Raw genomic sequence first — 26,748 nt, 5'->3', positions numbered from 1 at the left:
GCAGGAGGGATGGCAGGAGCAGGAGGGATGGCAGCAGCACTCACAGCCTGGGCCGCCGCCGGGCACCGCGCGTACAGCACGAACAGGTGAGCGTAGAGAACCTCGCCGCTGTCCACCTGGAACTGCACATCACTCAGGTGGGGGTTGTTGACCATGGCACCAAAATCTTGAGCCAGCAGCCCCAGAGAGGACTAGGACACAGAAGGAACACAATGACAGGTGTTAGGTTACAGATGTCAAACACTTTCCCAGAAGAATAAGAAGGGAGTGACCCAGTGTGGGCCCAGCCTGGACATGCCACCTCTGCCTCCTGAGGCAATCATCAGCTTTATGAACTTCAGCTCTTCCACAGGACAAGCAGGCAGGTCTAACAAACATTCCTGCTCTGTTTTCCTCTACTTTTTCCCAGCCTGCCCATTGTGGAGAAAGGGCAGTTGTGTTGTATTCTGCTGTACTTGTGTCACAGCACATTATCACCTCAGATCTCACCGCACGTTTCCTGCTGTGGTTTAGCCACAGCCTATAGCTGGCCTCTTGATCTACTGCCTCCCACCACAATTTTAGCAAACTGTAGCTTCCACTTCAACAGATTTGAACCCAATTCACTATAATCAGGATAAGAGGAAAGAGGGTGACTCAGGAAGGGGTAATGAGCCTTTCTTCTCTCTTTTTACTGTCTGGCAATGACAGCTGAGAAGAGCAGCTCTGCTACAAGGGGCCCCCACAGAATAAAACTAATGCAGGCATCCAGTTCAAAGGAATTTATGAGCATGCTACTGAAACCTCTTTTGTAAATTCCACTCCATTTTAAAAAAGAAACACAACTTCTATGACCATTCCAGAACTCCTGGCTAGAATTCTGGGGAGGGCTGAGTTACCTGTGGCTGGTTATGGTGACAGTAAGGTCAGGCTTGGGGTATGCTGCCAAAGACAGCAGGGATGGCAAGACAGCTCCTCTGGAGCTGCTCCCAGGCAATACCCTGAAGACTCAGATCCCTCCTAGTGTTGCAGCTCTGGAGGTGGAAGTGCTTCAGAGAAGTTTGAAACACCCTCAGATCACAGCTGGGTTGAGAAACTGCCTAACTGCACGTGAACAGCAGTTTATGGTTAACACCCTAATCACTGACCTTGTGCTTTTCAAACCTACTGCAAGTTTTATTCCAGGGAACATCTGCAGGACATGCAGTTCCACCTGGAACAACACAGCTCTTCATTTTCTTAGCAGGTTTCTACATTAGCACTGGGCTGTGGAGAGCCAACCTTTCAACTTGCTCCAGCCAGCAGGAATTAGCAGCACACAGCAGAACACTTCTCCCAGCCTTCAGAGGTGGGCTAGGGAACATTCTGCATGTTGTGGCAGTGCTCTGGACTGATCTCCAAAGGGAAGGCAGGAAACTCAGTCTGGAAACTAATCTGACTCCTCTTGTTTTCTTATTCTTGGCAGGTGGGATACCTGTGAGGCTGCCCTGGGGCTGCCAGCAAACACAGGCTCCAGATGTGATGTTCCAGGCAGCGAGCCCAGAACAGCTTTCCTGCTGGTGCTAAAATTATCAATCAAAAATGGGGAAATTAAACAAGGCTAGGAACCTCCTGGCTGCTCCATTCTGTGTGCAAGGCACAGAAACTGGCCAGGAGGCAGCTCTGAGCAGGTATGAGCTGTGTGCTGCAGAACACACCAGAACATTCTCTCCTGCTGAGGAGGCCACTGAGACTGAGCCCACTGATGTGACCAAGGCCTGCAGCACAGGAGATGTGTTACCAATGCAATGAGTGCATTTGCTCTACGTGGTTACACTGTTTGTGCTCAAATAAAGCACAAATCTCTCTCACTGGCAATCCAGCTCTTCCACAACACTTCCTTGGCTCAGGGAAACTGTAATGGAAACAAGCAGACTGAAAAAATGACCACACTTGTTTTGCTGGGAGCAACTGAGCTTCAACAACAGTGTGAGAACAGTTTCTCTACTGCTAAAGGCCTCTGGTTTAATAGAAAAACAAAACAAGGCCTTTTCCTCCTAAGGATAATTTTTTTTAACACTCCCAATGAATATCTAGAGTTTCTGTAACAAGTAGCTGGGATCCTACCAATTCTCACCTCAAGGAATTGTCTCATTTTAGAAGTATCTTAATCCTTTAAGCACAATATGAAAGTTTGTTGTCAGAGCACCAAAATTTATCCAGCACCAAAATGTACTTCCTCTCAGGGCATGGTTATTTATTATCAAACAAAAGAAAGTAAGTTTCATCAGATAAAGTGGATGACCTTGGTAAGAAAATGAATTAATTTTACTTTGTATGAACTTCAATTGAATAAAACTGATTATACATTCATGGAAAATTACACATCCCCTGGTGCATGTGGAATAAGATGACATCTATAGAACACCACATAAAAAAATAAATCTGTGACTTTCTAGGCTGTGTTTCTCACTCAGTCACCATAGAGCACACACTGATTTTCAAACTAGATCCTCTGTGTTCCCACAACTGAGGGTTTTCTACACCAAAACCTTTAAAAGCTCAATTAGCAGCAAAAACTGCTTCGTGCCCCCAAACATTGTTAGTGCTACAGCTCCCTGACCTGCACAGCCTGGCCTTCTGTTCCCTGGCATTTAAATCATCTCTTATCAGGCAGGACAAGGACTGAAAAACCCCCAGGATGGAACACCCCAGGTGTGCTGAGCTCACCTGTGCCCATGAGGAATCCTCAAGTCACTGTGAACCTCAAGCACCACTTTGTTTCCACAGGTAGGAATGGGAAATATTCCACACTTCTTTGAATTGCACAAAGGAACAGTTTTAATTGTTAATAGATGAATATATAAAGAGTAGAAAAAAAAGATTATCCTTACTTTAGTGCTGCTCCTGAGGAGGCTCTTCTTCTTGGATGGGGGCACAAAGCCACTAAGTGGGGGATCACTGGAAGTCAGTTCTTCTCCTCAGGGAAGAAAATGCACATCACAAATCACACACAACCTCCTTGTGAGACAGAATGATCTAAGAACTGCTAAGAGGATCCTGATCCTTGCTGTGACAGCTGCTGTGGCCAGGCTGGCTGGGCTGAAGGCTCAGCCTCTCCCTCATGGCTTTTTGCAGGGTTTGGCTCTGGGTTGTGACAGCCTGAGGGTACCTAAGCACCATTTCACTGTTATTTATACACATTAAAGGGCCAGGGACCATCTGCTGCAGTTTAGCAGGGGAAGTGAGCAGTATTATATCCAAGTGCAAATGCAGACAGCTGAGCTTAGGAACTGTGTTCTCTTTCACAGATGAACAGGAGACACAACAGATTCTGCTGAAGAGCCAGAGCACTTTAAGGGGTACCACTGCCCTCAAAATGTGCAGTTGTGCACCACATGCACTGTGACTGGGACATTAGAGAGCTGCCCACAGAGGAATTCCAGGTGCTGTATTTTTTCAACCCTGAGTAGGCACAGATAAACTCCAGGTTTGTGTAATCCATGTCCAACACAAAATCATCCCTCTTGTGCATCTCTCATCCAACTGTCTCAAGACCTGAAAAGACAGTGCACAGAACAGAAAGGCTGTCCAGGTAGAATCATGGAATCCCAGACTGGTTTGGGTTGGAAGGGACCTAAAGTCCATCCAGTGCCACCCCTGCCATGGCAGGGACACCTCCCACTGTCCCAGGCTGCTCCCAGCCCTGCCCAGCCTGGCCTTGGGCACTGCCAGGGATCCAGGGGCAGCCCCAGCTGCTCTGGGCACCCTGTGCCAGGGCCTCAGCATCCTCACAGGGAAAAATTTCTTCCCATTATCTAATCTAAATATAACCTACTTCAGTTTGGAACCAATCCCCATGTCCTACATGTCCTTGTGAAAAGTCCCTCTCCAGCTCTCTTGTATGTCCAAGATAAGCAGGAATGAAGATTTTGTTCCAGCTGTTCTCCCTCCTGGCAGAAAATACTTTGATTTCTTTAATTTTAAAATAAAATCTAGTATATGCTGTCCAGGAATTCTCTTAAAAGCTGGGATTTATGAATCATTTCAGAAATATCAGGTTGATTGTTCTACATACTATTGCAGGAAAATGTGTCCCCACAACTTCACCTCTTGGATCAACACCAACATCCTGTGGGTGCTGCTGTGGCTCTCAGAGTGAGCCCAGCCACAGCCTGGCTCTGTGCAGCTGAAGGAACCAGGGCAGGGCCCACAAAGCTGCCAGAACTCACCTGGCTGCTCTGCTGCCTGAACCCGGCCAGTGTCAAGGTTCCACTGGGTAAGGGTGAGTCCTTCCCTGGCCAAGTCCACCAGGTCCTGCAGGGTCTGAATGTCCTGGCTTGGGGACAAAAGCTGCCCATCTCCTTCAGGAACTGGCTTGGATCCATCAGAAGTTTGGCCTCCAACCTTTGTGCAAGTGGTTTCCTGAGAACTGAGGTCAGGCTGAGTTTGCTGGGATATTTGTGGCTGATGAGATCCCACTGATGGCTGAAGGTTCTCTGGCTTATTCTGATCAAGTGAGGAGGAAAAAAAGACACCAATAAATTAGATCTTGTTTATGTATTTGCAAAGCTCAGAGTACAGTGTTTATTTCATACTCCTGAAATATCTCTGAAGGATCACAGAGCACTGCCCAGGTCCAGGGGATTCTGAGGAACAGCTCTCTGCAGTTCTATGAAGGACTCTCCAGAGATAAGACAGCTCTGAACAGAACAAAGAAAACTACAATGGAAAATGCAGAAAAGTTGGTTTCTCCAGGAGCATGTCTGTGCAGGCAACTGCCAAGCAGGGAGAAAGCTCCCAATTCAACATCTAAATATTTAATTATAGCTGGAGTTCCTGGCAAAAGTCACAGCTGAAGCTCTCCAGGTGCTTCTGTTCTGAGTTCTGAAATGCTTTTGCATTTTTAGTTACATTATGTGTAACTAAACATTAGTTACATTTTATATGTAACTAAATCAAACTTTCACCTTGGAATGGGTATTTTCCTGGTTTGGTCTTTGTTTCCCAAAAAGTAATTTTGCTCATTTACTTCTAAGTAAAAATAGTTCAGTCATTTCTGTGAATGGAAAGAATCAGAGGAAAAACACACTCTTGCCACGATTTTAAAGACATTCCTGCTTTTTATTTTTAAACTTCTCTGGCAGTTTCTGGCTTGAATGAAAGGTCAAAACTTCCTAGAATGGAGTCCCTCCTCTCCAGCCTCAACCTGCAACAAGCCAGAGAAACATTGGGCTTTGACTAGGGAAGAAGTATTAAATAAAGCACCTAAATATGCACAGTAGGTTTTGAACAGATGTTTTGAGCACTGAACATTTCTTCAAGAGAAGACCAAGGGAAGAAAGAGAAGTGTTATCCTTCTTGGAGAAAAGAGACTGAAAGAACTTTGTCTGTTTCTGTGGGCACTTTTTATAAAAATACAGAGCACTGGAAGAGGCAGATGCAGGTGGAACCAAAATGAAAGAGTGGAACTGAGACCTGGAGCAAAGCTCACATGCAGCAGGAGGATGCACAGGGGAAGCCTGAGTGCAAATGCTTTGCTGTACAACTCCAGGCACTGCCACCTTCTCTGTGCTAGCAAATAGCAGGTTTCACTTTAAATTTTTCTCCCCAGCCCTTGCTGAGTGCAACACAGGCAAAGTTCACACTAGAAATGACCAGAAAGAAGTGCCAAAAAAACAAGAGCCAAGCTGCTGTAAATATGGACAAACTAATGAGCAGGATGGGATCCCTTTACTCAGTACTCTCTGTTCCCATCCCTTTTACTTTCTGAAAGCTCAAAAACCACGGTAACATGAACCTTGTTCTCCTCTCCAAAAGCCAGAAATGAAAGTTTAAGATCCTCAAACCTGACTGGGTATGACCAGGGGAGAACAGGTCATGGGCAGTGGGTGTACAGAGAGAGGGATCACTGGTTTACATTCCAAACCAGGAAACAGAAGGACACAGGGCAAGTGGCAAGAACTATGGCACACACACATCAGAGCAAGGACAACAGAGCCCCACCTGCACAGGCTTCCAGGGTTCAATTGGAGGGCTCAAGGCTGCAGTGTAGAATGATTCAGGGTCACAGGGGCCTGTCAGAGCACTGATGTTCCACAAAAAGCATTTCTTGGCTTTGCACAATGGCATGAGCCAGGCTGCTGCTCCAGAGTCATCCTCCAGAATCCTACTGATGGGCAGCTGAGGGGTGGGAGGGAACTCCACCTCTTCTGTCAGCATCATGGCTACTCTCTCCTGGATCCTCTTGTGGACCTTCTCTGGGTCCTGGAGCAGCAGAGGTGGAGGGGCACTGGTGCCTTTCCTACGCCTCTTTTTCTCTTTAAAAAGAAAAGGAACCCAAGTAAGCAAACAGCTGAACACACAGGGCAGAGGAGATCAGCACAGCAGCTTCTTCAGGGCTGCTATCAGTGACAAGCAGAAGGCATGGGAACACAACTCTTAAGATTGTGCAGGTAGTGCAAAACTTCACATGGCCCTTACAGGAGAAATGAACTCCACAACACCCCCATGAAGGCTCCTTTTCTTGTGATCTGGTCATGGGTGAGATCAAAGCACAGCTCACACAGACACTGGGCAGCTTCCATTTGGAAATGCTGTGTGTTACTACCTTTGCCTTACTAATGCCCAGCCCTAAATCCATCTGAGAGTTCCTATGGGCAGGAGCAGGGTTGTGAAGAGTCAAATCTCCTCTCTGGGCAGTTCTCAACCCTCTCCCCAGAGGCAGTTGTCTGCCTTTCTAAACCCTTCTGCCCTCTGGAATGGTGAGGCCCTGCAGAAAGGACAAAATGATATGAGATAATGCTGAAAAAGCTGCATTAATCCAGGCTGCAGCAGGAGGAACAGCAAAAGAATCTACTACAGGACAAATAGCAATCATGTTTTGTATTATTTCTCCTCACTTCCACAGTTTACAAGAAACAACAGCTTAAGAGTATTTTACAGATTCAAAAGAGCAAATCTGTGAAAAAAACCCATAGGATTCCTGAAACCCATGGACATCCTGCTGTCATTCTAGACTGCATCTGGATACTGCATATTGTGGAAGCTCTGACAGCTTAAACAAACCAGAAACAGGGCTCTCACCCCTCCTGTATCCAACAGGGAAGCTTTGGTGGAGAGCAGCCCTGTTACTCCTGCAATACCACAGCCTCAGACACCAACCTGCTGTCACACATACCTGATCCTGGCTTCCATTTGATTGGGAAAGCAGCCACTGCTTTCACATTTGTAACTGATTTTGCTTGCTCCTGCTTTTCTTGCTCCAACAGAGAGCGTGACATTGCCATGGCAACCTGCAGATCTTCATCCTTAGGCTCCATTTTGGCCCTCTTCTGTGTTTTCCTCAGGTCCTCGTTGGAGGGGCCTTTCCTCTTTGCCCTGCTGGGCTGATTGCTGAAATCCAAGAATGCAGCAGGAAGCCCCAGTTAATGTGGCTGGATCAGAGACAACAACCACTGAGTACTCCAGAGCAGCTGTTCCATTTGCTCACAGAGATTCCCATGTCAAGCAGAATAAAAACCATTCAGTACTTTCTCTCCTAGCAGAGAGCAAAGGATTTATCATTCATGGAATTTGGAGCAATTTAGAGAAGTCTTATTTTGGGATGTAAGCATCTGTTATCTCTACCTTGAATGACTTTTTCTATCAAAGGGGACCAAACAAGTTGAAGCAGGGAGAAAATCAGATCACCAGAAAATGCTTTCCCACCTCTCTGCTTGCACAGGGAACAGGCAATGGTCCTTCCTTGGCACAACAGGAGCCCCTCCACAAACTCACTCAGGCACCACTTGGTGCATTCAGAATCTGAAGGTTCTGCTCAAATTCAAGTGAGCAGCTCTGTACCAAGCACATTCCAAACCACCACATCTGCTTCCTTTGGCTCAGGATGAAAGGATGTTCCCAGGACAGCCATGAACTGAGGAGCTGAGGCTGTGGCACCACAGATGTCAGGAAAGGCTCCACACTCACACTCTGTGGCTCACTCAATAAGCTCAAACACACCCATTCAGCTTTACTGAGCACAAATCATTCTGCCAAACCACTGCAAGTTTATTTACTCCCCATTTCGCTCCTGCCTGCTGGCTTTTAAAGTCATCCACCACCTGACCTCTTCTGAGGGAAATTCAGATTTCTCCAGCTGACTGCCACATCCTCCTCACTGGGCCATGGCTCAGGGCTCACCCAGTGTGTGAGTCAGCCTTGCATTTACTGCTCCTCCCAACCTCCAACACCTCTCAGGCCAAAAGAAGCAATCAGCATCTTGTTTTTTTCCTTTACCAGCTTACCTGGGACACTGAAGAGCTGCATCACCAAGAGTGGCCACCTGCAGCTGCACAGCCTGGAGCAGCAGGTTAGGAGGCACCTCCATCTCCACAGCACAGCGTTTCAGGTGGCTGACTCTGCTCTGGGGGGTTTGGAACTGCTTCCCACAGATGGGACACTCAGGGACCACTGGTTTGCTGCAGGATGACACCTGGGCTTCTTCCATCTCATCCAGACACCTGTGGTAAATGGAGACTTTACCTATGGAGACTTTGTAGGGTCCATGCTAAGACTGAAGCCATTAATATATTAATATTAATACTGGTATTATTAATAGAAAGCTCAACAGTTTCTAATATCAGTAACAGCCAAGAACATCCACTAAAGGAACAAGAACTATGTGCCCACTGCTGTCATGAACACAACATGGAACAGTTACATGGACATAATGGTCTCAGAGGCACATTAAAAACACATTGCTGAAAGGAAACTGCAGTGAATAACTTTAGAATCATAAAATCCCACATGGTTTGGGGTGGAAGGGACCTTAAAGGACATCTTGATCCATGATTCCCCATAGGCAGGGACATCTTCCACTACAACAGGTTATTCCAGCCCTGCCTTGAACATTTCTTGGAATAAAGAGTCCACAGCCTCTCTGAACAACACATTTCATGTGTGTCCACCACCCAATCCCTCTTCCTGCACTCATTTTAACATTCCAGCTCCTTTATAAACCCCTGTTAACAGAAAAGGAGCAGCTGAATTGACACAAAGCTCCAGAGTGCAGCATGATGAACTTCAAATAACTTCTGGCAGAACAAAAACTATGTAAAAATTTGTACTTGTTGTTTTTCTGTTCTTTCCAAAGAGATTCAGGGTGTGAAATCCTGGATCTGCAGGACCTGTTACAAAAGTCACTCCCTGGTTGGGTAATGATACACAGGGCTGTGCTAAGAGACCATTCAGCACTGGTGAAGACTGGTGTGTCAGTCCATCTACAGCTTCACTCTTGGGATGAAGGCTGCTATCAAAAATCCCTGGCTGATATAACCTTGTAATCTCAACACATGATTACATGTGAATGGTTCAGAAAGCCTGACTTTCCAAAAAACATATCTAGCACTCTCACTGTTTTATAGCTTTTTCAAGCAGCACAAATTGTCTGAAAACAGAAACAACAGTAACACCTAGAAAGCTGCAGGTGCAACAAGCCTGATCAATGGGAGCCAGTCAGTAACATGATGTAGGACTGGACAATTTACATCACTCCTGCTGTCTGGAAGTGCCTGAATTAAGAATTTACAGTCATTCAAATGTGTTGTTTCTGATACTTTGTCAACAGAAAAGCAGAGTTTCAATTTCCAGAGAGTTGCCTGTGCATAATATATTGTGTTTGATTTTATCACTAAGGAAATAGTAAAATGAAGGGCAGTAATTTCAATTGAGTCATCTCTCTGAGTAGCTCACATTTCCCTCAGCAAACACCTCAGATACAGTGACATACCAGATGTCCTTAGATGAATTGTAGCAAAACAGAGCAAACACAACTTTGTTGGTTGAAATCAGTAGATCTCTAAATTAGCATTAGGGAGTCATCACTAATGGAATCATTAAGGTTGGAAAAGACCTTGAAGACCACCAGGTTCCTTTACAATGGCAGAGGAAGCATTAGGGAGTCATCACTAACAGATTCATTAAGGTTGGAAAAGACCTTGAAGATCACCAGGTTCCTTTGCAATGGCAGCTCCTCTGCCACACTGCCAATGAAAGCAGATTTGGCCTGGCCACACACATGCAGGAGCAATCAGCCTCTGCTTTCACACCAAAATGGCTCCTTAATTCAACTTTCAAAGGTGAAGACCCTTATGCAGAACCCCTGCTCCCACTTTCTCCCCTGGCTGGGCTGAGTGAGGAGCCTCTGGGGCTGATGGAAGGACAGACAGGCCCTGCTGGTGTCTGACCTGTTGACGTGCTGCTCTCGCCGCAGGCTGTTCATGGCTGTGAGATCCTTCTGGCAGATCTGACAGAAGAACAAACCTGCATCCTCCAGGCTTGCCAGGGCTCCCTCCTTGCATTCCTGCTGGAGAGCCAAAGCCAGGGCACTGTCCTGTTCCAGGGATGGGAGCTGCTGGGTATCTGGGAAAGAAGGCAGAGGTGATGTAAGATGGAAAACTAAATCTTGTATGGAAGGTGAGGAACTGGTACACTTGGCATTATTAAACCAGACACACAAAAATTCATTGCAATCTTTCTTTTGCATCTTCACACTTGATCTCCACCAGGAAAGGTACAACTGCTCCCTTCCAACACTCCAAGACTGAATTCCAAGATTGTACCAAGAAACTGGTACACTTGTCATTATTACCCTATTAAACTAGACACACAAAAATTAATTGCAATCTTTCTCTTGCATTTTCACACCAGATTGCCACCAGGAAAGGCACAACCTGCTCCTTTCCAACATTCCCAGACTGGACCAGCCCAGGGGCAGGAGGTGACAATTCACTCACAGTGCATCATATGTCAGAGACAATGAAGGGACAGTTTTGGCTGAAGTTTCTGGGGAAAATATGGAATTTTATAAATGAAATAACACAAATTTTCATGTCCATACAGAACCAACAGAGACTTGATCTAGAAAGAACAAACCAGAGTAAATTTGCTGTGAATTCCATTTATCAACACAGAACATATCACCTTAGAGAGTGCTTGGAGATGTACCAAAGATGGAGCTACCTAAGAGCTGCCTGACACTGTCCCTAGGGAAGGATGACCAAGTTCACTGATCCTGTTGGAATTTCAACCTGTTTCCAAAAAGACAATTATTCCTTTAGAATTTACATGAGGTTAATTCAGCCTTAAAGAAGAGCTGGGAAAAAAGTATGGATAATCCTTTAACAAAGTTTTCTCAGGGATCTGGAGTGATTTGCACAGCAAGCCACTATAGGCCAGCAAGGAACAAAGCCCTGGGATCCAGGACTGCCCCTGAGGAACCATTCTCACCAGGCACTCATTCTGCACACAGCAGAGCCAAGAGGAGACACATACCATCCTCAGGAGGCTCCTGCTCCTGGCTCCTGGCAGGGAAATCCCAGCTGGCTGCAGCCTTTGGCGCGCTCCCATCCGAGCTGAGCTTCAGCTGCTCGGGTGCCACCCTCTTGAACTGCTGCATTCTCTCCACCACCAGCTCTGCCACCCTCACCTTGGGGGTGGGTGAGGAGCAGGATCCTGGAGGAGTAGCAGGAAGGAAGGGTAAGGTGGTCTGGGAAGAGTCACTCAGAGGATTTACTAGAGGGAGAGAAAACACCACATTTACCAGACAGCTTTAAACACACACTGAGAGCTGCTGGGAGACCCTTCCCTGACAGCAGCCTGGGCCAGCTGGGCTCTGCAACAGCCATTCTTGGAGAAGTGAACAATTTATATAGCCACAGTAACAACACTGGGGTTCTGTGCTACAGGGGCATTTAGAGACTTTTGTATCCCTTTTAGAGGCAGGAATATTAAGGCAGCCACTTGGGGAATTTACTAGAGGGAGAGTAAAAACACCACATTTACCAGGCAGTTTTAAACACATGCTGAGAGTTTCCAGAAAGCCCTTCCCTGAGAGCAGCCAGGCTCAGTTCTACAGCAGCCATTCTTGGAGAAGGGAACAATTTGTATAGCCACAGTAACAACACTGGGGTTCTGTGCTACAGGGGCATTTAGAGACTTTTCTATCTGTTTTATAGGCAGGAATATTAAGGAAGCCTTGCATGGTCTGCAGCAGGGACCACAGCCCTGCTCTCCCAGCATTCCCACTACACTGGTCCCATTCCTGACTGACCCAATTTACCAGTTTAAGGCCCTCCATCACTCGTGACTGAATTCTGGCCATCATGCTTAACACCTACTGAAGGACTAACCCCTTCTGAATTAATCCAACACCTTCCTTAATTCATTCCTGTTTTTGCCCTTGAAAACATCCAGTGACAGATGTCACCACACAATGAAGCACTGAGTGAAAAAGCACCACAATATACTCTGAGCTTGCTTCTAGATGATCTGAGAGTACTTTTGTCAGCTCTGATACTGCAAAAAAAACCAGTAAATAATCACTGGCCAACAAATCAGTTTGTAGCAAGGCTTCACCCTGCTGAGGGACACACTGCTACCTGTGTAAGGTGCAAGCCTTCCAAGAGTGCTGCTGCATCCCCTCTGGATGGATTTCTCACTGAGCTAGAGTCCTTCCAGTCCTTGCCTATCTTCTGTTTGACCTGTTCCAGCTCACTCACCTGTCAGAGATCTCTGGCTTCCCTCAGAGGTCCCTGTGCTCAGCTGGCTGGCAGGGAGAGGGCTCCTTGCTCCATCTCCCTGTGCAGCCTCACCACTACAGGCTGCAGCATCACCATCCTCATGCACCAACGTTTGCTCCTTTGGGCCCAGATTCTGAAGGAAGTTTTTCTCCTTCGCTGCTGGTGAGTGATGAAGGGTTTGGCTCTTAGCAGCAGCTTTGCCTCTTCTCAATTTGCTTCGTGCTGTGGTGCTCTTTGGCCTGTTCTGAACCGTCTTTGTTGCCTCAGCATCCCCAGCCTTTTTCTTTGCCCCACTCAAAATATTTGCCCACAACTCTTTGAAATCATTGTCCTGTTCATCCATTGGCTTTCCAGCAACACTGTGAGGGCTGGAGGGCAGGGGGAAGCACCAGAATCAGTTCAGATTTGCATCAGCCCTTCCAGCACCTCAGAGATGTCCATTCTCCAGACTCCAATGAGCTCACCAGACAGAGTGGGCACTTCCAACAGTTCATTCTTCCACACTTCATTCACATTCAGCAGAGCATGTTTTCTCTCCAGGGACCTCAGCTGTTTCACAAGGTTCTTCAGAAGGATCTGGATTATAAGTAAAGCATCTCAGTTTGTGCAAAGCATGTGTAGGATCATCATGGTAAGGCACAGAGCTTCAGAGAGACACTTAGGAAAGCCCTTAAACAAAGAAACAAAAGCAGGTGGTCATGCATGATGGTACAGGCAGAGGCACTGTGGGACAAGGTGTAAACTGCTGAAGGAGAAGAGAATTTGCATGAAATGCTAAGATTGGAAACAGCACATATTGACCCCACAGAGTGTCCCTATAATTGTACTACAAACATGCCCAAGCCACATCAGCAAAGGAGAGGAGAGATTTTAAAACAGATATCTGATATGGGGCAGGGTTTTGTCTTGGAGCTCTGAATTCAGACATTCTGAATTCTGTTACACAACATTCCTACTTATATTTATATAGCACAAGGCCAGAAATGCAGCAGGGAAAAGCCCCATCCCTCAGCTCATGCAGTGATTCTGGGGTGTTGAACACCTTGAGACATTACAGTTCCAGAGAAGAGAGCCCAACCTCATTTGGAAAAGTAAATAAATGGAGTTTCTGGCACTTCAGAAAGGGTTTTAGGACAAGTCAGAGAACAATTCCATTAAACATGCTCACCTTTTCTCTCCTCTTACTCCCACTGCTGCTCACTTAGCATTAAGCTCTCCTGCTCCTGCTGAATTCTCCCCCTGAGTACACAATCAACCACAGCCCTGATCATGTTTCCCAAACTGCTGTCACATGTATGAGGTAAACAGACTAAATAAATGCTATTTTTAAATTAATTTCTTAATCTTTTCAGCTACAGCAAGAGCAGCAGTACTAGGCAGGGATTACCTGGAACAGCACTGGGTACAGTGTCCAGATGGAAATGCTATCAACATTAAAACTAGAGCTCTATTCTGACCTGTTTTCATTGTCCCCTTCTTCCTAGCCCTGAGTTCATGATGGTCCTGGCTATTTCACCAAAGGTTTTTATTGCTCCCAAAACCTACTTCTTTCAAACCTGAACCAGAGTGTTTCACTTGGAATGGCAGCAGCTGTGGTCCAGTAAAGCTCTGGGCACAGAAAGGCTCAAAAAGCAGGAAAAACACATGGGGGATTGTTTTCTCAAAAGGCTTGGCTGCAGACATGAGAGGCTGAGGAATGCTGCTTACACACTTCCATGGCTCAGCCTTTCCTATAAGCAATTACAGATGTTAATGGATTTATTTATTTTAAACTCAGGCTCCCAGACCTGCAGAGGATTTTGCTGTGAATCTTGGAGTAATTTTCTGTTAGAAACAAAGCTTTTATGTAGCCAGTTCATAAATTTACTTTTCCTGGACAGAACACTGAGGTAGTTATAACAGTAAATTGACCATTTTCTTGTAAGGAGGAGAAGCCATGTGGAGAAGTCCCAAATCTCACATCCTACATGGCTTTAAATACCTCAGACACATCTGTACTGCTGGATTATTTATGGTCAGTTCCTGATATTAAACTTTCAAACAGAGCAGTACTTTGGCATTTGCTATCAATGTTCAGTGTCCCAGGCAGATCAGATCAAACCTCTGATGCAAAACTAAGAATTTATCTGTATTATTCCTCCCTTTGCAGACCCACAGGTTCCTACTCTGTTCAACATCTCAGTATTTCTGAAGTTGCTGCTATTGTTGCCCCTAAAAACCACCTCTGGCACCACTTTATTAAGCTCAAAATTCAATGGTTTTGAAAGTAATTTCTTTCAGTATAATATTCAATTCATTTTGGATGTTTTAGGACTCAACAAATCACAAATAAAAGAATCAGCTGCACTTACCTGTTCACTGAGATGCCAAATCCATAGCCCAGCTGTGCCCTTCAAGTAAACATGGATCAGCAAATGGTACAAAGCAGGAGCAGTAAGAATGAAAGAGAGAACCTGGAAAATCAAGGGAAAAGGATGGATTTAGTGTATTTTGAAATGACTGCTCTTGATGATCCTTTGCACCAGGTCAATAGGTACCTGATGGGAGATGGAGAGGGACTTTGGGGAAGGGCCTGGAGTGACAGGACAAGGGGCAATGGCTCCCCACTGCAGGGAGGAGGATCAGATGGGATATGGGGAAGAAAATCTTCCCTGGGTGGGTGGTGAGGGACTGGCACAGGGTGCCCCATCCCTGGAAGTGTTCCAGGCCAGGCTGGACAGGGCTTGGAGCAATCTGGAATAGTGGAAGGTGTCCCTGTCCAGAGCAGGGGGTGGAACTGGATGATCTTTAAAGTCCCTTCCAACTCAAATTATTCTCTAATTCTATGATTTAAAAGTATGCACCTACTACATACCTTCAATTTACTGCTTGCAATTACTTAGTTAAATCATAAAAACCCTTAAAAAAAACCCCAAACAGCTAAAACATCTGTTACCCTCCCACTTTTCAGAGCAGCCTCTCTTTTAACCCCTGCAAACATTTTTCCACCAGCAGTCCAACCTGACATGCTCTCCAAAACACAACATTTGGGCCTGCTCCCTTGCTGCTTTACACTCTGTGTCTGTTCCAGGAACAATTCTCCTGCCATTTCAGCCTCCAAGAACGTGTCAGCACCGTGGCTACAACAGCCCATCAGGGCTGGGCAGCTCTCCACAGCTTGCACACAGCACAAACCTTCTCTTCTCCTGAGCACCACAGCACATCTCCTCCTCAATTCCTCTCATCTTCAAAGAAAAATTCACTGTATGCTTCCAAAACCTTGGAAGCAATCTCCTGTATTTCACCAGAAATGCTAAGGGAAATGGGATTATTTAGCATTAGAAAGTGAAGCAAAAACCAAACCTGAATTATTGTCTGATGTCCCCAGCACAGGAAGGACATGGACCTGCTGGAGTGAGTCCAAAGGAAAGCACCTTCCTACCCACCCCAATCTTCAGAAATCAGCTAATTGCCAGGGCCTGGATGACCCACACTAATTACAGATGATGGGAGGCACCACTTGGGCTGGTGCTGGAACTTTCATCACCTTCTTCTCCTTTTGTGGAAGCTGCAGCCAAAGATCTGAGGGTTAGAGATCAAACTTCAGTCAAATCAGACCAAACACTGCAAGAGGGAAGAATTTCTGCAGTGTTTTTCTGGCAGCCACACCAGAAGGTCTCTAGGGATTCCTCCAGAACAAAAAATCTTCCTACCAGTTCCTGATGGAGAAGAACCTACATGTCAATGGTGTGACTTCTGAAAAAGCACATTATCCTCCATCCTTTTGTAGATTATTCACTAGAGCCTGTTCTCTGCACTAACCAACACCTTTATCACTGCTTTATAAACACATGACACTGCATCTGTACAGTGCAAAAGTGCAAAAAATTTAACACTGAGGACAACAGGGCTTGTTCTGTGAGGAGAGAACAGATGTAAGTGCAAAACATGAATCCAAAGAGGGCACAACTCTCTTGTCCTGGTCTCTGCCAGCTTCCCTGTGCCAGAAAAAGGTAACAAAACTATTACAAAACCAGATGTGGAAAATAGGAAATGAGAAATTAATTCAAGTCCCTATAAAAAAGGGAATGCTAGGTAGGAAAATGTTAAGAGATTTTTTCAGAAATGGCTTGGAAGGCAGCTGTGGGGGACAGGTTCTCACAGCCTGTTTCTGTAAACAGCAGAGGTTCTCAGGTTGTTTTTAATTACAAGTAAAAGTGACAAACATGAAGGCCTTGAGAACCTTGCATACCAGAGTTCTCAGGCAGCTTTCTCATAACAAGTAGATATTCTATCTTTGGCTGTTTTGAGAAAGCGAAAATAATTTTGAGAACCCAAATCTTAGTATTAGAAACATAAGGAGGAGTTGGTGTGTTATCTCTGACCTATTGTGAGCTCGAGTTTGCAATATGCATGAACTTAATTAACACTGTTATAAAAAGTGCCTGATTGATGAATAGAGTAGAGTTAATGCTGATCAATGAAAAGTGAGTCTTCTCCCTCCATCTTCAACAGGAAAATCATCCTGAGATTGCAAGGAGCAATCTTGGCAGGGACCAGCATCAGTGTCCATGTGGCAGCACCCACTCTGACATCCCTTCAGTCCTCACACTCCTGCTCAGGGCTGCACCTCCCCCTGCCAGCACCCTGCTCATATGGCAAAGCTTTCAAAGCTTTTCACAAGCACCAAAAAAATCTATCACACTCCAGACAGAATTTAAAATCATTACTTACACAACAAAGTGTCCCTCTACCAACACGTCCTCAGAATAGAAAAATTCACTTTGTGTCTCCTCTGGAAGGATAAAGGGGAAGTGAAGAGGAAAATAAAAACTAACGGTCACTCAAATGCTCCTGGCTGTATGCAAACACAGAAATCAAAAAAAAGCAGCTGGTGATGCAAAAATCAAATTGATTTGAATGAAAACAACAAGTTATTAATCTAAAGAGAATAATACAATTGATATCAAGGACTGAATCAAAACACTTTGGTAGAGGCCCCAAAAATCAATAAAGAGATAAAAACTCACTTGGTTTTCAGAGTGATAATAAAAACAAAGATATGAAATAATATCATGGTGATGGAACTGGATTCTGAACATAAACAAGGCAATGTATTAAAACCAGGAGGTAAAATCACCTTGTCAGAAATAGGTAAGGACTTTCAAAAAAGACCTTTTTGGGTGTACATGAAAACCAAAAAGGAAAACCTACCAAGGCCACTACACCAAACTGTGGAACTGTTAATCCTGCAAATCCTAAATGTTTCCATAATATCCACCCCCTGCTGGTGCTGAAGGCAGCCTATTTTAGGAGCAATCCAAACACACTGAAATGCAGCTGCTGAAGGTGCTGCTGTCAACAGAATCAGATCATTTGCAAGCAGAAGTCACTGTGATTTTTCAAAAAGGACAATTTTAGGGAAGTAAATACCCATTTTACAGACTGAGCTCAACGCCAGGCTGATAAAGAAAGGGCTTATATGGGAATTGATGAGTAAAGAGGGATAATAAAATTAAGCCAAATCAACACAGTTTATAAAAACCAGACCTACATTGAGCTAATAAAGAGAGCTCTCTGTGTCACCAGAGGGGTAATTCTTCTATAAACCACTAAAGGAGTATCAAGGGACAAAATGATTAATTAAAATCCAACAAAATCAATACAAGGCATTTAAAATTATTCAAATGCAGCTAGATAAGTTTCCAAATACAGCTGCAAACAGCTGCCACTGAGCACTTATGTTTCTAGTGCCACCCCACAGGGATTAATTCTCTGCCTGCCCTGTGTTTCTGTTCTTCACCTTAGGAACTGAGCTGGGAGAGACCCCAAGCACCAGGATCAAGAAAGGGAACCCCTGGACAGCCCATCATTGCTCCAAACCTCAGTGTGACCTTGTCCAAGGTGCCTGATCCACTCCAGCAGGGATAACTGTGACCATGCCAACCAGTTCTGCTGTTTTGGAGATCAAGAATGGAGCAGGGATGTTTGTGGCAAGAGGATGAGCTGAATAGTTAATGAAAAAGTGAAAATAAAGAGAAGTAAGAACACTCTCATGTTAAACATTCAAGGCATTCCTTTCCAAGAAGGCAGTGTTATTCTGAAGTGCACATTCACTTAAAACAAGGGCAGTTCTACTGATTTTTTTCCTAAAAATCATATCTTCTGATTTGTGATTATGTTGAAGCCAAATATTGGGGCAAATTTAACAAAATATCTTGATTTCTCTACAACAGGAGGATGATCTCTTTGAAAAGGTGACCAAACTCATCATGGATTTCTTCAGGTGACCTGATAATGCATCTTTCATCTAACACTTCATTAATTCATAGCAAGGAATAACTTGCTCTCTTCTCAGCTAAAATCACACACAAGAGCTACACTGAACCCCTCTGCATGTAATGGAAATTGACCCAGTGGGAAAAGCAGAGTCAAAAGAACTTCAGGTCCATTTTCTTCCAAATGTAAAGCTTATGGTAACAATTCTTTCTGTTTCCAGTTTGCCTCTGACACACCTTTGCAGCTGTCCAGATAACTGTTCTCATCCAAGCACCAAAATCAAAGGGCAAAGAAGGCACCAGGACAGGAAGAACAATATTTTGAACAGATACAAAAGCCAAGCACATAAGGGCCTTTTTTTTGTAGTTAAAACCCAGTCTATGATTTTTGAGAGTTCATACAGAGCCAACAGACTGAGCACCAGCCAATGCTCCTCAAAATCCCATCTAACCCTGCTCTGTGGGGAGCCATTCCCCCTTGTGCTGTGGCTCAGGCTCTTGTCCAGATTCCCTCTTCATCCCCTGAATTTGCTGCTCCGTGTGCTCCTGAGCCTGGAAACAACAGATAAAACTCCCCGTTGTCAATTCTCTGCCACAGATGCAGAGAACTGCTGTCCCTGGTAACCCTGCTAGAGAGGATCTTGCTTTGAGGCTGGGCCCGTTAACGTTTCCAGGGAATCCTGCCGGCTGGAGGAGCTGCTCGGGTCCCTGGCGCCCTCACCTTACCCTGAGCAGCTCCGCCTCTGCTCTGTGCCCGAATTTCTGCCTTTGGCGCCAGCACCGAGGATGGAGCCGCATCCTCCAGCACCGTTTGTGCCCCCGGGCTGAGCTCCGGCCGGGCCCGCGCGGGGCCTGGGCTCCCCTCAGCCCCACAGGGACCGCCCGGTACGCCCGGGAATGACGTCATAACGACGACGTCACTCGATGACGTCATATGGTGATGTAAAGCCTGTGATAAGGCCAGCCCCGCGTCCAACGCCACCCCCTCCTCGCCACCAGGTGGCGCCGCCTCGCGCTGAAAGCGCCGGCGTCATGACGTCACTCCCGCCCGCCGGCCGCCGTTGGGAGCGCGTCCCTGCCGCCCGCCCGCCCCAGCCCGGGCAGGTTCCGCCGCCGCGGCCCGCCCGCCCACCCACCTGTCCGCGCCCCGGGCCGGCGGCCCTGCCCGCGCCCCGCCGCCACGGCGGGCAGCCCCGGTGCGCGGCCGGAGCGCATGCGCGGGACTCCAGCCGTGTTGCTCAGCTCGCTGCGGGCGTCGCGCGGCGCGCATGCGCAGGCCCGGCCGGCGGGACGCTGACAGGGCCCTCACGCTACCTGCGCATGCGCACCGCTTTCCCGCCATCGGTTGTAGGGACCGTTCCCGCCCCGCCCCCCCCCCATCTTCCGTTCCCCTCACAGGGCCGGGGGCTCCTCCCGTCCCGCCGTCGGGACCGAGGGCTTTTCATCTCTCCCGGGGAACACCCTGAGCCTCTCTCCGACGGGGCGGCGTGGCTACTGAGGCGAACCTAGCACGGAGCGGCCGGGCCGCGGCCACCGGCGGCGGCCCGGTCACCACATCCCCCCTCACGGCCCCAACGAGCCCGGCAGGGACGTTAAGTAAGAACATGGAGGGCGTTTGGTCGAGTCCTTGGCACCGCCTGTCACTGAGGCGAATGGCCAGAACACCACCGAAAGAGGAGAGCATATGGTACAGCACGGCTCGTTTGTATTTTTTGAGGAGTTCCAGTATATAGAAATCAAGCAATCTATCTATAAAAATATAAACATAAATTTTAAGTAGGGAGAGGAATGCACACCACTTGCTCGTGAGCACAGAATAACATTTAAAATCACCTTAAAACCTCAGGCACGCTTGTGCCGGCTGTGCAGCTGAAGCCCATTACAACTGTAATGTTTTGGGTTGTAATCAAAGCTGTGCTGCTCATGTGGAAATTGATGGAAACATTGAAATTTCACGGTGAGCAGTGGCAGAACTCAAGCTTTTCTGTCAAAAGAGCATTGCCTTTTTTTTTTTTTGGTACTTTTTTTTTGGTCCTTTTTTCTGCCTGGAGTAGAGCAGGAAAACAAGTGCTCTACTCACTACATTTAGCTCCTCAGGGCTCAGGATCCTCTGTGAGTATCACCTTGGAGTCACGATAAACAAGAATTTCCTCCAAATCATTAGCTAATTGTGGCCAGTGGTTTGCAGGTGTAAAATCACCTGAGATGGGGTGGGAGGGTTCATATGCTGAATCTGCATTTTGAATGTGTGATTGAAATTAGGATTTCAATGTTGAAATCAGAACTTCTTTCTCAATGCTCAGGCTGGCTGTGGCAAGAACCAAAATCACTCCTGAGCAACACTTCCTAACAGGCCAGGAGGCAGAGGAAAGAGGTTTAGTGGTACACAGAACACTCTGGAGCTTTGAAAACATCAAGACAGGCACTTCACTAATAACTGCAAATCAGCTCTAATGGTGAACAATGTGATGTCTCCTTTCCACATAACATTGCCCCATAATTACATCTCACTCCATGATTTGACATCACCAAAAGAACCTGAGGCTGTCATGGCATTGGCTGTTTGCAAACCTTAAGAAAAAAGAATCAACTACAACTTTTAGAATGAAATAAGCTCTTGAGGCACTGTGAGTTTTCACTTCCAGCAAAGCAATTTAATTTTTAATCTGTCCAAAGCATTTTAGCTGGAAACCCTTGAATTTTAAGCAAAGAATGGTTATTTTGGCAGAACTGAGGGATGTATTTTCTGCAGTGAATCTTCCCCAGAGGTTCAACATGTCCATGTCAAAACTGATGAGAAGAAATCCTTTGGTTGGTGCCTTTCAACACTTCTGCTGGTTTATTCCAGTTCTTGCTCAAGTTGCTGCACTGGTGGGAATTAGGAGCCCTCAGAACAAAATCCTGCAAGGACTTGCAAGTGCCCATTGCACAAACAGACTGAAAATACTCCAGTTCTGAAGCAAGACACAGGAGCTACACCAAGGCACAAGAACATCTCGTTTCACAATGCCCTAAACTGAGCTCAGAACACTCAAAAGCCAAATGAAATGTGGTATTCCCAGTGAAGATACATCCAAAAGCACTGGCACTTAATGGTCCATCCTGGCTCCCAGATGGCATCTATTTCACAGGACATTCCTAAAGGCACCAGGGACGTGGTTCTCTGGTTCTCTGTCACAATTTGTACCCAACATCAGCTGGAGGATGCAGCAACAGTGACAGCTGCAGCAAGGAGAGGCAGCCCTCCCAAAATCAGGCTGCTGATCTGACATGCACTCACAATTTTTTAATAATTCACTTTTCTTCCCCCACCCCCCAGGGAACTGCTCTGTATCAGATACTGCTCAGGGCTGCAGTGTTTTAGGCTTCAGAGTGAAAATTTTGGTTTAATTTAATGTGTACTCACCCCTGGATTACAGCACGTGGGACACACTGAGAAGGGCAGGATATTCACTGTCACCTGGGGCTTTGGGTTTTCTCTGCAGAAAACAACCCTTATGGGACTGGTGAACATCACTGCTGACATGAAAAGGTTTTCAAAATAAAAATAACTGCTAGAATTGGCTGTGCAGTGGGATTTATAGTAAATATTGTTATCTACATATCTACGACACACTAATTACATATTGCACAGAATTTACATATTCATCCCCAGTGTGCTGCAGTCAGCATTGCTCAAAATTCCTGCTTCACTTTAAACTGAGCAGATCCCCTGCTCTCTGTTAAGACTTGTAAAACTGGTGGCTCTTTGGCATCTTCAGATAAACTTTTAAAGCTTTTCATACAAATTGATTCAATCCAGGTCAGCAGTGATCACAGGAGCAGCCACTGAGGCCAATTCCAATGAGGGAGGTTTGGGTTTGCATCAATTTATTGTGTTAATTCCCTTCTGGATGACAGCTCAGTGCAAACTCAGCACAGAGACTTGAAAGGGCCTAACAAAGGAAAATACAACATTTTCCTCTAGAGCAGCTTGGTTTGTTTTCCTGTCAGGTGTGAACTTTGGGATGCCACAGGCCACTGGATCCATCTCCTCTTGTAACCTGCCAGGAAAACAAGCCTGGCTCCATTCAGTAACTCACATGGCACGAGTCTGAGTGGTACAAACCAAAACCCATCTGGTTCTCCTGGGCACTGAAATGAATTCTCATTTCCAAGAAGAATCACCATCATTCAGCCAGGGCACTGGGCATTAAAGAATCTCTGAACACATTAAAAACACAGTTCCCATCTAAAAACCCCAATCCCTGTAATTTGATTTCCTGAACCATGGTGCAAGGTAACTTTGAACACTTGTTTTATAAAATACCTGCTAAACTGCTTGGGACAGAACAAGTGCAGGGATTGAGGAACAAAACCAGCTGAATCTCCCCTGCCTCCTGCCACAGCTCTGACTTCTGGGATTCAAAGGATTTAATGTGGCACAGTTCCATGAAGGACTGGTTTATGGATCTAGTTCTGGGTTTTAACCCCAGTCAGGCCTGGTTTTCTTGGGCTGCAGAAGGAGAACAAGCTCTGCTTGGCTCCTCAGACTGGATGAACTGACCCCAAATCCCCTGCAGATCCTGTCTGACATTTGGAATAACACTGGATGGATGTTTAATGGACAACTCATTAAACTCATTGCCATGTGGATTTAAAAAGACAAGGAAACTGCTTCTTTCCCTAATTTTTCATCTTTCCTGCTGCTGTAAATAGATTTAACAATGAGACCATCAGGAGTCTTTGCAAATTTAAGTACTTACTGAAGCTTTTGGTCCCTGTGCTCCTGCCAGCTCTTCCATTTCAGCCAGGACTTTATGGCAGATTTTACTTATTCCCACTTGTTTGCATGTCAGACCAGTTCCAGGAGGGATGTGATGGGAAGGATTTTGTGATTTTAGATGAAATTCTTGCTAGAAGGAGCTCCAGCACCAAGGAACACTGTTTATCCTGGGACAATGAGTGTCCAGGCAGAGAGAATCCTCCCCTGGCCTGGGCTGCATGGAACCACAGCATCAGCCATGGGAAGATGCAGGTGAAGTGTAAAGAGGGAGGTAACAGAGAAACAAAAGATGATTCTGAGAACAGAGGGAGAACAAATGACAATTTTTTTCTCTTCCTGCAGATGAAAGAAGAGGAAAACCCTTGTTTCACTCACTCCAGAAGCATCAGGAGGTGAGCAGTTCTGAGTAGTGACCAAAACAGATTTAGCATCCTTTTCTTCCCAAACAATAGGGAGAAAACCAGCTGGAAAGGACTTAGTACAGGATAATCCCAATAAGCAGCCAAGCTTCCATAGATTCTCTGAAATCTCAGGAGTTTTTGAGCCCAGGAGTTATTGGGAAACAAGATTTCAATGGGTAAGGTTTGGGCAGACCTAGAACTGCCCTGGGAAAACTTTCAGCTGAGCAGGGTTGGGCAGAGCCTCTTGAAGGTGCTGTAAGTTTGTGTTTACTGCCTCATCCAAATCCATTTTTTTCATGCCTCTGGATCCTGAGGGATCTGTCTCAGTGCTGGGATTCTGGAGTCCTGTGCTGTGTCCTTAGTGCAGATTGACTGTGTCTCTTAAGGAAATCTATTTAAGCTCCATGCAGACCTTATTTGTACAGTAAGAATAATTCTGATTCACTTCACAACAAGGGCAGGAGGATTAATTAATAACTGCAGAAGTGCTAAACATTATTAATGGCTCCCAAGTTTTCTTCTCTTGGAAACAGTGGCCATTTCTTCCCATAATGTTTTAAACAGTTGCTGCTCAAGGAGCTTAGAGTGCAGATTCCTGGCTTGTGGTTTGTCCATAAATCACAGACCTGGAGCCTGCCCAAGACTCCTGATGGGCTCAGCAGGAAGTCTGGACAAGAGAAAACTGTTCTGAGTGTGGCCCCTGATCCCCTTCATGGCCAGTCCAGCTCCAACGTCCCACGCCAGACGTGAGAGGATTCTGTCCAAGTTTGGAGGCACGAGGTCTCTGGAATGTCCTTTCCAACTGCATTTCACTCCCCATAAATAGTTTCCATCTTCTGCCCTGGAGAATATAGGTTTGACTTCCCAGCTGATGGGTCTGGGCAGGGCAGGAGAGGAAGCCACACTGTTCATCACCAATGGATTTTCAGCACACAAAGTTTAAATTGTAGTGAAAAATTATCAACCCCCCAAGAAAACCTCAGGAACCTAACCCAAGATAAAGTCAGGCAGCTGTAAATAAGATCCAGAAAAGAAAAAATTAAATCAAATAGATCAATTTTCTGCACAAAGCAGCATTGCTTACAGGAAACTGCTTACCAAAGAGCATCTGTTGCCTTTTCAGACCCGGAATCATCATCCAGACTCCAGCTTTAGAGCAACTTCCCTGTGTTCTTATCAGCACTTCAGTTTGTGTTCATCAACACGATGCCATACATCCACCTTTCCCCACCAGGATCTGCTCTGTTAGCCAGGAAAATCATCCTCACACACCAGCATTCCCTGCAGGTGTTTGCAAAATGAAAAGCTGAGTTCCAGAGGTGAGGATCCAGTGGCTCAGACAAAGAGATTTGGGCCAAAGCACCCTCCTGATCCTGCTGCTGTGGCTCCTTCCTGCATGCCAGGACCATCACCACCTCTCCCCATGTTTGATGGGCACAGGGACTCAGGGTGGGTGTGCACTCCAGTGACAGACATCTTATTTGACATTTCAGTCACAAATCCCTCGTGGCATAAAATGAGCACCTGAAGGGCTGCTGGGATTCCTGGAGGATTCACAGGATGGGGAGGTTAAAGATGTGTCAGGCAGCTCATGGCCAGCTCCAAGCACAGCAAAGGTCACAAAGCAGCATCCAGCCTCAGCTCATTGTATCAACACTCCTGTTTTTAGGCACTTTATCAGGTGTGCAGCTTGCAGGATTCCACACTCACCTGCTGTGCTGCTCCCAGCACAAACCACCAAAGGTTTGAATTGCTTCAGTCCATGTTACAATCACAGAATCATTTGGGTTGGAAAAGATCCTCAAGTCCAGCCATTAATGTAGCACTAGCCCATGTCCCCAGTGCCACATCCATGTCCTTTGAATCTCTCCAGGGATGGTGACTCCACCACTGCCCCAGGCAGCTGTGCCAGTGCCTGACCACCTTTCCAGTGAAGAATTTTTCCCAGTATCTGATCTAAACCTGTCTTGGCATAACTTGAGGCTGTTTCCTCTCATCCTGTCCCTGTTCCCTGGGAGCAGAGCCTGACTCCCACCTGGCTGGCCCCTCCTGTCAGGGAGTTGTGCAGAGCCTGAAGGTTCCCCCTGAGCCTCCTTTTCTCCCCAGCTCCCTCAGCTGCTCCTGGTGAGGAGCTCTGTTCTCTGTGAACACAATCCAGCCCCTCAATGTCTTTCTTGTTGGGAGGGGACCAGGACTGCCCCAGGACTGGAGGTGCCCCAGCAATGCCCATGGGGACAGTCCCTGCCCTGGTCCTGCTGGCCACAGTGTTCCTGACAGGATTTATCACCAGCTGTAGCATGGAGAAGGTGGCTCCTTGATTGTCTCAGCACCCTCTAACTGTCATTATTTTTTTCCTTTTCTGCATCTGAACAAAAATGAAATGTTAGGTGATGTTAATAAAACTTCTCAAATGGTCCCCCAAGCAGCAGGAATTTTTCACTCCTCTGTGCACAGCAAGGCTTCCTGTAGCCTAAAGAGCTGGAGGTTGACCTGTCCAGCACAGCACCCAAAGAGTTAACCAAACCCAGTCCCAGCATCTTAATCTGGCAATTTAATGATAAGCTAAACAAATAGCAGGGCTGCTCAGAGCCCCACTGAGCAGGAGAAAGGATCCTTATAAAGCATTTGCATGGTGTAAGCAGACACAGAGGGAACCTAGCATGGCATTTCTGTCTGAACAGCCACTGCTCCTTGATTCAAACCAAGGGCTACAGCCCATTGTCAGAGACAAAACTAACAGGGTTCACAGCTACAGCTTCTCCTGCTTCCCCTCTGCACCCTCTTGATTTCACAGCCACCATGTC

General features: G+C 46.2%; 1 protein-coding gene across 1 annotated transcript in view; it reads right to left on the bottom strand.

The window, feature by feature from the left end:
• The window catches only part of SLX4 (SLX4 structure-specific endonuclease subunit), a 29,183-nt gene extending 9,156 nt beyond the window's left edge, over positions 1 to 20,027 (bottom strand). Inside the window, exons 1-13 of the mRNA XM_064725995.1 lie at positions 19,915 to 20,027; positions 18,384 to 18,506; positions 17,235 to 17,295; positions 14,873 to 14,974; positions 12,501 to 13,190; positions 11,275 to 11,514; positions 10,188 to 10,362; positions 8,247 to 8,462; positions 7,139 to 7,353; positions 5,965 to 6,278; positions 4,191 to 4,467; positions 2,853 to 2,938; positions 41 to 191 (exon numbers count right to left, since the gene is read on the bottom strand). Of these exons, the coding sequence (XP_064582065.1) occupies positions 41 to 191; positions 2,853 to 2,938; positions 4,191 to 4,467; positions 5,965 to 6,278; positions 7,139 to 7,353; positions 8,247 to 8,462; positions 10,188 to 10,362; positions 11,275 to 11,514; positions 12,501 to 12,864 (2,038 nt within the window). The 5' untranslated portion in view covers positions 12,865 to 13,190; positions 14,873 to 14,974; positions 17,235 to 17,295; positions 18,384 to 18,506; positions 19,915 to 20,027. The remainder of the gene's footprint in view (positions 1 to 40; positions 192 to 2,852; positions 2,939 to 4,190; positions 4,468 to 5,964; positions 6,279 to 7,138; positions 7,354 to 8,246; positions 8,463 to 10,187; positions 10,363 to 11,274; positions 11,515 to 12,500; positions 13,191 to 14,872; positions 14,975 to 17,234; positions 17,296 to 18,383; positions 18,507 to 19,914) is intronic.
• Positions 20,028 to 26,748: the final 6,721 nt, after the last annotated feature.

The sequence above is a fragment of the Zonotrichia leucophrys genome, chromosome 14, assembly GCF_028769735.1.
Source record: "Zonotrichia leucophrys gambelii isolate GWCS_2022_RI chromosome 14, RI_Zleu_2.0, whole genome shotgun sequence".
Classification (NCBI taxonomy): Eukaryota; Metazoa; Chordata; class Aves; order Passeriformes; family Passerellidae; genus Zonotrichia; species Zonotrichia leucophrys.
Note: the sequence above shows the minus strand (reverse complement) of the source record. Positions and strands in the feature narration are given on the sequence as shown.